The 13,246-nt window shown below is 38.7% G+C and overlaps 2 protein-coding genes across 4 annotated transcripts in view; one reads left to right on the top strand and one right to left on the bottom strand.

Moving 5' to 3' along the window:
* Window positions 1-5,722, bottom strand: part of LOC105689976 (broad-complex core protein isoforms 1/2/3/4/5-like) — a 68,439-nt gene extending 62,717 nt beyond the window's left edge. For both annotated transcript variants that reach the window (XM_048652802.1, XM_048652805.1), the window contains exons 1-2: window positions 5,318-5,722; window positions 70-204 (exon numbers count right to left, since the gene is read on the bottom strand). The gene's annotated coding sequence lies outside the window, so the exon portion shown is untranslated. The remainder of the gene's footprint in view (window positions 1-69; window positions 205-5,317) is intronic.
* Window positions 1,839-13,246, top strand: part of LOC105689960 (trafficking kinesin-binding protein milt) — a 44,800-nt gene continuing 33,392 nt past the window's right edge. The window contains exons 1-2 of one of the 2 annotated variants that reach the window (XM_012407364.4): window positions 1,839-1,990; window positions 5,755-5,992. In XM_012407364.4, the coding sequence (XP_012262787.2) occupies window positions 1,925-1,990; window positions 5,755-5,992 (304 nt within the window). In that variant the 5' untranslated portion in view covers window positions 1,839-1,924. Of the gene's footprint in view, window positions 1,991-5,754; window positions 5,993-9,892; window positions 11,093-13,246 lie in introns of those variants that run through there. The other variant, XM_012407368.4, reaches the window with a different exon arrangement.

Raw genomic sequence — 13,246 nt, 5'->3', positions numbered from 1 at the left:
ATCTGGTCAGTGAGCACCATAACCACTGAGGAGCTACATAACTATTGTATCATATCATGCTAGCATTACCTTAATCTTGACTGGGAGTTGGGTGGACTTAACAGCGTACAGTTCCACCTACAAGTTTATCAATTTCTTTGAATTGGACCATCTGCATCAAAACAATTCGTTGCTACAGCTACATGTTGCTGGAACTGGCGGTATCTGATATCAAAGAAAAAAAAAACATACGGTTATTAATTTTGAACAATTAGTGAATAGGATCAAAAACAGTCTTCAATTAGCAAAGTGATATTAAATGTAGTTCGTTGATTAAGTTTTGTAACACTTCCTTGTGGATCAGAAGATTACGAATGACAAGGTAAATTATTTTTGCTATATATTATCATTTCATCCGAATTGAATAGGTCAGGAAGTGACCCTAATTGAGCGTCGACCAGTCGGACACCCTCCTTCCAGTCGGATTTATTCCCAAGCCGATTTTAGTGATAATCTTTTGCTATAAAGCTTTGCAACGGATGATACAGTATTCTGGATTGGCTATTAGTTCTCCTTTTTAATATCAATATAAATATATATCGCATTTTCGTGGTCCCAAATTTACTCAAAAATTCCAGTCCGAACGTCAGCTTCTACAGTGAGATTATTTATTTATAGGCATCAACGTCAGCTAAAACCCATTTCATAACTTGCTTGGTTTACTCGAGTTATACCGTCATACATTTAAATATACGACATGAGCTTTTGCTTGGTAAACATCGTGACGTAAATTTTCGTCCAATTACACGATGAACGAAAAATTGTTATAATTAAATAATTATTCATTGAGAAAGAGGGAATAAATAATTCTTCGTCTAAGAATCAGTTAACGCTCTTGGTATTACGTCAACCTAAGCAAATCGGGTTTCATTTTTCCCTCGATTTTTCCTGATCACATTGCAGTTAGATTCTCACGATTCATTTATCAGTAGAAATCAGTGAAAAAATAAATCTAAGATTACTTTTGTTTTGGGCTGTACCACGTATCTATACCGATAAGGGAGATCCGTATACTATACATATGTATATATTTATCATTCAGCCCCGTGTACACGTATCAATTCTCTGTACAATTGGTTGTTTTTTTTCTTAATTTTTTCAATTTTTTAATTTTTTCTAATAGAAGATAACTTTCCTACTTTCTCTGACGATGAATCATATCCATAAAAATCTCATCACCACAGTAGAGATCCTGAAAACTATCTCATATAGTCGCATGTGAAATTATTTATATATAATTAGATATTCATCTCCTCATTTGAAATAACCGATACCACGTATCTATAGGGTAATAATATTATCATTGCAGTGCAGATAAAACACTCATGATACACATAGGGTGGACGTTTCGACTAAATAATTTTTTTTAAGCGTTCTCTGGACTGTGTACACACCTACCCATTGATACAAACCACACAGCGAACTATAAAATTGTACCTTCTTTTAAAATTTTTCGCAATTTATTCGGCACGTTTCGGTCACTACGTATTCACATAGGAAGTTTTTTGGCATGTCTACGTGCCACAAACCACGGTCGGATCTCCCTCCACTTGGAGGTCGCGGGTCCGCGTTAGGAGTTTATTATACTACCTATATAACCGACACCTTTTTCTGAAACCTGAATGGGGGTAGACGATATTAAAAGCGATCGCGGTGTACCATCTGATTACGGAGTTATATTGCAATCTGTTCGAGTGTGTATAGACAATCGGTTTCATATCGCGCCCGACGGTTTCGATGTTCACGACATCCTGCGGTATAAATTTTCCTCGAGGCCTATCTCACCCACCTGACGTAGAACAGGTATTATTTCTCCATCGGCCGCAGTATCTACCGCACACGACCATTTCATTCCAGTTGACAGAGAGATAAGGTGCACCGCGATATGTGCCGCACAAGAATTGGATTTAAAACGCTTAGTCTCACCTATCCCGGATGTGGATTGCAGGAGGTTCGTCTTTTGCCACTAATCAATTATCATTATCCTTATTTCATTTCTCTCGAGACCATACTTTTTCCACAAAAAATGCCCAGGCTATTCAACCCCACGATCGAAATTTCATGTGCATTTTCATCAGTTTTGTTTGTCTTTGCACTTTTGCGGTACAATTTTATGTTCAGCCATAAGGTTTGAATTTTTATTGTCTCCTCATTTCGCACCCGGTAAAATTTGTGGCCTCATTTTTCAACTGGTTCGGTATCGTTTTATATGCTTTCTATTCGGTAGCGATTGCTTTTGGCAAGGAAATTTAACGAAATCGATAAGTATTGTAGAGATAGGGTATATCGTTATCGATGAATTTATTAAAGATCTTGCTTTTTTTAGTCTTGTGAGTTTGCGTGAATTTATTATTTATCTGATTGCGAATTTCTTAGCGCAATGTCTCATGTACAAACATTCCTACCAACCTAATGTCCAATCATTTTTCTTTTCCTTTAGCACAATAAAGGAAACTATAATTATCGAGTGACCAGAATTAGGCCGACTCTTTCGTATTATATATACAGGTTTATTGCATGAAAAGTTATTTAATCGTTTCAATTCTCCGCTTTTTGGCAAGGGCGTATTACTTCGTTACCTTATATGTTGTCACGCTGATTAGTTGGTTAAAATTGACCAAATGATCGCGTTCATGACCCAGTTAACGTTAGTATCAATTCATCCTTTGATTTTTTACACTAGCAAAAAGTCTCATTGTTCATTAAAATATCTACGTTCATCTTATATTATACCACGAGGGCGACCTATTTATGCTATTGTATAACGTTGATGCCTAAAACAATTTTTTTTAAATGAATCAACAAATACTTGAAATTAATGTTCACTTTTAGAAAAAAATCTCTGGGTGATACTTATTTTTTTATCCAATTAAATGTTTCTACCCTATTTCTGTGGTGTTCGAGTTCATCGAAAAACCTTCGTTCAACAAATATGGTAGCTATGATCAGACCTCATCAACGCGATAACTTATCTCCCTGTAACTAATAACTATGTAATAATGTAATCGATATTTTGTTTGCGTCGTTTCTCCGACAAAATGAAGCTTCGCACCGGATAAATTCACTCGTTCTTCATGTGCCCTCGAAGTCGAATATTTCGGAAATTCTTACGATATGAGATGAATTCATGTGCGCTCGCGATTGGATCTGATTCAGATATTCATTATTAGCAAGATCAACAACGTTGCAGATATGATTTCGTATCGTTTTAATAAATCTACTTTGAAACTTGAGCTATTTAGAAAAATCTGTGAGTGGATATGTTTATTGTTTTCCGGCTCGCGTTTCTTCGTTGCATTCGAAATGTGTGGTGGCAACTACTGTAGTGCAGAGAGATGTGCAGCGATCGTGAGTATGAATATAAATGGCTCACAGAATTATTCATACGTATAGTCGCGAATCCCAGTACCTTTGGAAAAATACCAGATTATCGGTGATATGGTTTTTTCTCACCAACCGCGAAGATTTGACCCTGGTGGGTTACGCGATAATATCGTTCAACGAGTACGGGGCGGTATGAAAGTATAAGGGATCAATATATTATCTGCACCTATATATAAATCTCACAACCTTGATTACCCTTTCTTCGACATTTATATGAGCACTCATATTATATTAAATGGTACGACGCCATTGACGCCTGTGACTTTTTATCATCAAAGATTCTCAGCTTAGGATCTCTTTAAATTTTTTTTTCATGTAATTCGATAGACAAAAAGACGAGGGGAAAAAGGTTTCCAAACTTTTACTCAAACTTGAAGTTAAAAATGGTACAAGAAAGAAATTGATTGGGGGAAAAAATTAATCTTTTTTCCTACAGGTACCTCGACGATGTTCTTTCCATTATCTGCCCCTGAGTTATAGCTCGTAGTATGACGGGAATAAATATATATAAATACTCCGGGCGAGGAATGTAAAAAAAAATAAAATAAAAAAATCGACATCCGGCCTGCGGCTATAATGCGACGTCGGAACGCCACTGCGTCTGTAAAAGTAAAAATAATGCATCCACCCTGGTTCAGCGCAGTACGTGAATCCTAGCATTATTATGTTTGGTGTACACGTCACCCTCTTTCATATATTTGTGCCTCCTTTTTTCCTTCCCTCGTCTGTGACTCGCGAGACGGAAGAGCCAAAAAAAAAAAGGGATTCGCAAGTGCAGCAACCCTCGGGACAGGGCATCGCACTTCATGCGTGAAAATACTCGCGGAGCTTTATTTACTCCTGAACGCAAATGAGGAATTTCGTGCTCCCAGTTTCGAGTCCCGGAATTTCTTCGATGCCATCGCGTTAGATTATACCGTCGAAACTAGAGTGACTACGATTTTCACCCTCAGCTAGTCGAAGTCTAACAGATTTTTCACCGATCAATATCTTCAATTTTCTCGTAAATTTTTCTATCTTTTTTTCTCCTAAATACAATTTCCCACGTTATGACCCAATGGTCCGTCTTTCAACTCATCGTCGGAGATGGTATTAAGTACGTACGATACACACGCTTCGTAACGTGCCTTCTGATGTTTAATACGCGACGAATGATTCATCCGTATTTCTATAGCGTTACAAAATGTATGGTCGATGTCCCCGTTCTGTGATGCGGTGGTCGTCGTCGGCAATTTGCTCAATTATGAATTCTATCAACGACCGCGTGTGTAACATCAATGTACCCACATATAACTAGTATACGTCATACTTCGGAGGAAACACGTGTGTATAATAAGCTCATCGCTATCTGTACGTATAGCGTGTGGATATATCAATGAACTTGGAGAACTTGTAGCGCGAAGCGAAGCTCTGATACATCGATACGGTGTACGGCTAATTCATATTGTATCACCGATCGGGCTTCCTTCGAGTATTTTTCATTCACGATATCGTCAAACGACAATGATTTTTCCCGGAGAGAAAACCGCGACCACCTCTTCGCTAATTTTACGTGAGAAGCTAGGGCTCGGAGAATGTTTATTTCCTGGATTAAACGTGTCGGGAGTCGGTCGTAGTCGACCTTCACCAGGATTCCATTCACAAAATGAATCGATACTTATGTATACATGTATACATACGTATTACGTCCGCGACTACTGTACGACAGAGAATCCGCATTGACCGCGAAGACGCACGCGTGTATCGTGCACCGTTTGTTCTTTCGGATTCTGTGGTGGAAAAGAAAAAAAATTCGGTTTTTGTCTCCCTATACCCGAGTCGTTGGTATACCGTTCTCGCTCGTTGCGATGATTGATCTGCTCGTTAATTGGATTAAGACGTTAAATATCTTTACCGTGATTCTGAGTTACACTGCAGTCTAACCTCGTACTGATTATTTATCACAGGCTATGGATTACAAGTCACTGGATTATTATTACCCTCGCATATTACGCGCACTGAATGTCGTTTAGAAAAATTATTACAGACTTATAAACGTCCGCTTGATATCGAGTTTTATCACCACACTCTTATGTCTGTCTCCCTATATATAATTGGGTGTACCATCTATTCATTCACATATAGAGTTCGATATGATTTGATTTTGCGCCCTCAGAGCTCGACGGATTTCGAGATCGAAAATTGGTACGAAAAAAAGAAATTGGAATGTCTCGATTGTCTTCGTCCTGTTCAATACATTGTACATGTACGACAAGTGTTTTTCAATTTCATCTGCGTTTCTACGATCGATTCGAACGCGTGATGTTTAAATTTTTTAATTTCTGTTTCAAGGAAGGTGAGGCGGGCATCCGCGTCGCCACCGCATCCAAGCTGGCCTCCGTTGAGGATGTTGCGGGTCCAAAGCGATCCGCCTCGATAGCAGTCGAGGCTGACGACGTCGTCGCAAACCTGGACGGGGCGAGGAGTTCCCTGCACGGCCTCAAGGTCGCACGCAGGCTGAACGCCTCAGCCCGCTTTCGATCCGCAGCCCCTCCACCTGCGTCCACCTGCGACGCCGAGACAATTACCGGTGAGAAATTATAATTAAATAACCCGCATGTCACGTTTGAACGGATTAACACCGGTATTAATCACTTCCCAAGTACACGGAAAAGTCTGTTCCGAAATCTGATTTCATATCCCGCCAAATTGGAACACCCTCGGCAGCACTTTTAATTAGAATCATAGGGAAATATGCACATTCTGCAACCATGCGGACTCCCTTTACTTTACTTCTTACGGAACTTTCTTCTGAACTTATAAGCAAGTTCGGAGGTTTACATCTCGTACAGCTGGTTAGGTAAACACAGTTGAATCGATAGCGAATACTACTGACATTTGATCTTGAACACGTAAGCTCGAGGGTCGCATTCGAAAATTCGTTGAGATAATTTTATAACACGTTGGTGATTGTTATAAATGCAGCACATGCGGCGATTGCGATCACCCACTCTACCTCACCGGTCGGCGAGGTCCCATTAGAACGCAATCAACGTCGATGCAATTAGAGTTTTTATTATTTTCTCGTTCTTGGTTGAAATCCACATGCCTTACCTCCGAAGAGGTAAAGGCTGATATCGAAGGGTTGTTGTTCTTGATGCGATGGTTTTATTTTTTATCACTTATACCGTAAAAGCGAATGAATATTATCGAAAGGAATAGCGAAGGTTCGCAACAGTTAACGGCGCACCGCGAAGCTCGCACTAATTGTTCTATGCGTTGTGTACGTATAGCCAAACTTTAGCAAGTCTCTTCTGCGTCTTGACTGTTTAATCGAGCTTTGAGATTTTCTTTTTTATGCCGCGAAGATTGCGAAAGAATCTTAGTTGTCAACTGGTAGAAGCTCCACCGCAAACTGCCCTTGTTCAAAGGCTCATACAAGAATTTATATAAGAGAGCAGCTGAGTTTCATGGTTTCATGGCGACAGAGACGGCGGTGGCGGAACCCAACGCGGCGATGCAGCCATTGGGCACCGTAGCAAACGATGATTACTTCGCTATGCGGGATAATGCGCTATGGCTCGGGACTCGGCGCTCCCCTCATCATCATCATCATCATCATCATCATCATCATCATCATCATCATCATTACCTTCATCTCCGCATCATCATCATCATCATCATCATTATCATCATCATCATCATCATCATCATTATCATCATCATCATCATTATAATTATTGTGATCATTCTCGCAAACGATGTGCACCTTATTCGTTCCATGAAAAAAAAAAAAACATCACACGTATGATACCATACGTTATTATTCTAGGGCAATCATCATTTCCATATCCGATAACTTTCGCCAAAAGTTCGTTTGAGCAATTATCATACCGATTTTCTGATTCTCATTATCACCATTACTTCGCGTCTTGATAGGAAATGTTACTTGCAGAGTATTATTAGGCACTGTATAGCTTATTCTACGTGTTATCTTATCGTCTTTCCCTACTTTACCTTCGGTTATTTTTTGATATTAGACAGACAAATAGATACAGATGAATATACGTCTACTGAACGTCTTCCTTAGGTGTAGGTACAGATACACGCGTAGCTCGACACATGCTACGTTTGTAGATATAGAAATTTTTATACACACGTGTACACACGCTCTCTTATTTTTCTCTATGTCATTGCTGCACAATTGCAGTTAAGAGAAGAAAAAAAAGTGTGCATAATACGCGGTTGTATAACGCGATAATTTATTTTTCTTTTCATTTATTGTCGCAAACTTGAAATAAAAAATTTGAGTAATTTTTATTATTACAGTACAGTTGTTATCGGAACAAGTAACGAAATAATAAAACACAGCTGTTTTCTACTATGTCGTACACATGCGGAACTCGTTAACCTTGTGCAATTATAAAGATACATCGATCTGAGACCGTGCGAGATGTACACTGTAATTTCGCTTAGTAACAACTTCTTTGAATTTTATTTTGTTTATTGTTTGAAATTTTGTTTAAAATTCCGCTTGCCTTTAATAATTCATAATTTCCAATTTTCTTTTGTAAAAATTTATAAATCTTCTCGCGCGGAGAAAGCCACGTTGAAATTTGCTGTTACTGTCTAATGAGCTTCTCTGTATATCATATGAAACACAGAATCATATTGCTCGGAAGCACGCAACTTGTATTATTCTTCATAATATATTTTCAAGCCATTACGCAACACGTGTAATATCGTCGAGACTCAAAAACGATCTCTGCAGTACCTAATGTAATTATATATTTATTTTGCCATTAGCAACTATTTTTTTTTTTCTTAATATTCTCCGACCTGGTTCTCTTTCCTTTTTTACTTTGCTTCAATTTTTTAAACGTTACCCCTCTCTTCTTCCATTTTTTTCTAGCACCGGCTCTATCGATTATCCACAAAATTGTTCTATTGATCATTGATTTCTCCAATAGCAACAATTCTATGGGGTCAGTTTATGAAATATTGATGCTAATTCATATTACAGTAGTGTGTGGTGAATTAATAGTCTGCTGGTTTAATAATTTGAGATGCCGAATCATATTTTGACAAATTTTTGGCATCGCTCCAAGCGATGGAGAGAGGAGAATTTTTTCTTTACATTTTTTTTTTTGACGTTTTCTCGTTGCGGAAGATATGTTTTTTTTTCAAAGCACATGATCAGCTCGCTACGTCGCGGAGGGACCATTGAGTAAAATGGGAGATGACATCAAAATTCGGTCGAATTTAACGAACTCTGATGCACCGGTTCGGATGGTTGAAAGCTTAGGCTACCGAAATAACGTATAGCCGGTCGAATCTCGTAACTCTCTATAGACACTAGAAATAGGCCAACGCGAAGATTTAGGAGCCTAGACTTCGCTTCGTGAAATACCTACTTTTCGGTATAAATATTTTTATCCTAAAATCAAACAAAATTGACGATAACTCGATTAATTTGTTAGGTAGATTAATTTACCGAGTATATTCGGATTCCTGAGCTAAAAATACGTGAGGATACCGAAAAATCCGATAAAAATCGGAGGTTAGCCTCTGAACAATCTCGAAGTAACGCCGTAATGCGCTAGTGGTATAGCTGTGGGTCGCACATTATTCTGTTATACATGTCACGTGCTATATTCGCTTATCTGCATCGTAATCAAGTGGATTATTTAATAGTGAGGTTGTTACTCCGATCGCCGATACACGTTACACCGCAAATGAGTATAACGTGTATAATACTTGTCGTTGATATTTTCGCAAGGTATTCAAATGACCCACTGAAACAGAAGATTCGCGTTAATGCCCATAAAAATTGTTGCCAAACCAGTTCCAAAAATATGGTTTGCATTATCCTTTTCTGTCCGAATTGACAAAATGAAAAATTAAATGTTCAATTAATTTCTCGATCTGTGCGCCAACGCATCCCACTAATCGCCTTTTCGATTTGGGAAGCGCGGTCGTTGTTCCTTCTGCAGTTAGTATCCGCGGCGTTCCCAACGAAAGTAGCATATCTAAATATGGCTCCTACACAGGGTCTTGATCGATCTCTTCTGAGATTGATGTCCCTTTCTCGCGCGAAGGTTACTCAGGGCCGTCCCGAAAAGCAGCTGATTGTGAGCGTCGAGCCTTGAGCCTTGAATCTTGAATCTTCACTCGATGGAGGATTTACCTTTGTTCTTTTTTTTCAAGTTTTGTTTTTTCTCCGCGTCCGTACGATCCGCCTCGCCTTTCGAGCCGTCAATCGCAGTCCGTATAAACTGTCGCTACGAACGTATCTCGCCTCGTACGTGTAGATCTACAATTACAAATCTAATGGGTTGAAATTTAGAGCTGGCTTCAATCCAGTCGCCATGGCATCGGTGTGGTCACGGCGATATTCTTGTCGCCTCTACCTACCAAGGGAGGACGCGAAGCGTCGCGACGCCGCCTTATTTTCTTCCTATTCTTATTCTATGTTAACCACTTCTTCAACGTCGTCAGCCTCTTCTACTTCTTCTTCTCTTCTTCTTCGAGTTACTTACTCCTCGTTCGCGCCTTCGCACATCGGTATCGAAGAGTTCGATCTCCAGACGCATAACTAATAGTATAATAATTATAGATGAAAATTATCACGTACGTACAAAACGCGCGATAGGAACACCAGACATCGGTAATCACACGTATTTATGCACGGTGTTGAGTTTTTCGCGGAGCAGAAATAAAGTGAAAAAGAAGGGAACAAAATTCGAAAGTCTGTCACAATTCCGTTTTGCAATATAATTCTTAATCACTAATCGATCGCGATGATTGGTTGAGAATCTTTTAAATTCTACGTAACCGAGCTGATTTTTTCATGCTTCGAATACGCTCATCCACCTGTGCAACGTATGAATGGTGCTATTAATAAACTTCGGTGGTGAAGTGTTCTAAATCCGCGAAAAAAAGCCGCGTTGATGTGTTCAAGATCCCTAGCTATTACGCAACGGTAGCCGGAGCTTTTTGTGAATTGGAAGAACAAAAAGGACTCTAATTATCGTTACATGTATACATGTGCAAAGATGCGTGAATTCCTACGCAGAAGACATTTTTCTACTTTTTACATATGACCGATCTGCAGTTCCCTCGAAATCTTAACGCACCTACAAGCAAATATTTTCTGTCTTTCCAGCGCAATTTATCAAATGGTTGTAAAAATGCCGAGTAATGAAAATAACGAGCTAAAGAAATCGTCGTCGGTGCTTCATTTGGTTGATTCACTGGTAATAGTCTTCTTTGCAGAATAAGAAACTGTATCGCACTTTCTTGAAGAATAAGGCTCGGACAGCCAGATTTGACGTATATATACTTTGACCTCTTTAAAGTATAAAGTGAAGCCGTACGTAAGAAACTGGTCTATAGTAATCGCGGTGGATTCGTTCCATTTCAAAATCTGTAAAAAAAAAAAACTGGTAATTTATACACATAAAACGTCCGCGATAATATATGAAAGATATAAAAAGAAAAAAAAATTTCATCGAACAAATAATATCAATCGATTGAAAAACGGGCGGAGGAAGCGGAAAATCTCACCTGCACCGCAGGTGGTGACAAATTATGTTCTTGGGTTCCGGACGAAACGGACGGCCAACCGGCCCGGCAAGGCTAAAAGATCTACGTGAAAGACGAGAGACGATTCTCAACAAGTGGCGAGATGGTACATTGATTTTACGGAAATAACGCATTTTTATATTGTATGACTAAAATTCTGTGCGTTTTATCTAACCCAAATCGTCTTGATCGGTTGATTTTTATTTTTTTTCTTCCATTCACGACCTTAGCATCGATATAATTCAGCGTACTGCGAATTGAAAATTGAAAATTGATAATTGCTATTTTCGATGACTCCAAATTATCGTTATCGTGAATTAATTTGATCGTAACATATCTGGTGGAATCTAATCGCAGGTTTTGTGCATTCACAGCGAAAACTGTATATCACGTTGCTTGATTAGCTGAACATTTATAGTTCATACTCGTCCGTTTTACTTGGATATTACGACGTTGAAGGAATTGCTTTTTGAGAACCGGCTTATACCAGATTTATACGACGCTCAATTGATCATATCTTATTGGTTTTATTGGACTTTCCGGATGTATATATGAAACACACGTGATATGAATTTCGTAATGTTCACGAAAAGTCTTTTCCTTCCTCTCTTTTTTCTCCTATCTCTTTCGAAATCGTGTCCTCGAACAGTCAAATTTTCATTCGTTGATGGGTTTCACGCCCGCAGGTTCAGATTTTTCATGGTATCTCCGATAAAACTGTTTACCGCTTTTTGATCAATCGTCCGCGGTCTTGCGGCGAGCTGCTAACCAATCGGCGCCACAATCTCGCAATAAAATTATCTCGAATCGCCCATATTTTGCTCCTGCTTTTTTTGTGTGGAAATGAAAAAAAATCCAAAAAAACTGGAGTCGAGAACAAAAACTTCTTCATTACATCTCTTCGGCAGTGAAGTAACAAATAAGTCTCAGCGTCTCGACGCTTACGTAACTCCTCGTACCCGATAATGAGAAACAATAACAATTATATTAATAATGATAATTTTTTGAGGATAATTAATTTGAAAGGTCCGTGACGTATGCGAATAAATTTGTCTGCGTAACTGTCGAATATTACTGACATGAGATGCAGCATACGCTCGAGTGTAAAATGTGCTTTGAATTTATTGTCAGTTACCATTCGTGCTCCGTCGGTTTGAAATAGCAATCGGCGTTTTCTGTACGATATACCTGCACGAGTACCTGCACGTACCTCGACTCGATTGGAAATGTAGATTGCAGGTGTTTGAACGAATTTATCGATCTGCACGAAGTTGACTTACCGTCCAGCAATATTCCTCAGCTTGTAGTTCCGGCGGCAGCACAGAGACGGCAGCACTATATTGTTTATAACTTTTATGCACTTCTCGTATCTACGGCTCAAATATACCTGTCGATTAATTTAACCATCCAACGATAACAATTCATTATGTACCCGGGATCGATAGAAGATTTTGGAAATCAATAGTCTTGTAAGAAAAAAAAAACGAACCAATGAATTTATTGGTCTACTTGATTTGAATTATTACACAGGGTTAACGGAGGAAAAATTAAATTGGAAATCGAAAACTTTTTAATTTATTTTGAAATTTAGTTATAATTTAATCATAATGATTAGAGTGATGGTAGAGAAGAAATTCAAGTCGGTGGAAACGCATGAGTAGTATAAATATGTGATTATAAGTATTTACATGTAAATAGCACGTTAATAGCGAAATTAAGGTGAAAGGTATGCGACTAGAAAAATGCTTGTGCATGTTATTACCTACCTAGGTTCTTTACGGTGAGAATATGTAAGTGAAGGGAGAGAGAATCCGGTGCTTCGAATAATTTTTTAAATTTCATTCCTCGTCAACTCGAGCTCGCAAAGATTTTTTTTTTCCTCCCCGATTAGAATGAAGTAAAAATTCTATGTTGGATGATTTTACGTTATCCATCGCTTAATCGGGGGTCGCGTAAAATTGGATAGAAGCTAATTAGAGTTCAATGTCGAATTCCAGTTCATTCAGGGTTCATATTTAATAACATTACAGAAGCTTCTCGTACATGTAATTGACATTAGCTGCACATCGATATAATCCTCTGTCAATGTGTGTTATTTCTCTGATGCGCCGACGCCGTTTTTTGCAAGCTCTTCATCAACTGTCCCGTGAGTTTGATGCTAAAAACACGCGATGCGATGTCTTCCGGACGGACAAACCTCGGTACTATACGAATAATTGGCTCGTGTAATTAACGCAATTAATTTTCAACGCCCGATAGT

The sequence above is a fragment of the Athalia rosae genome, chromosome 3 (genome assembly GCF_917208135.1).
Source record: "Athalia rosae chromosome 3, iyAthRosa1.1, whole genome shotgun sequence".
NCBI lineage: Eukaryota > Metazoa > Arthropoda > Insecta > Hymenoptera > Athaliidae > Athalia > Athalia rosae.
Note: the sequence above shows the minus strand (reverse complement) of the source record. Positions and strands in the feature narration are given on the sequence as shown.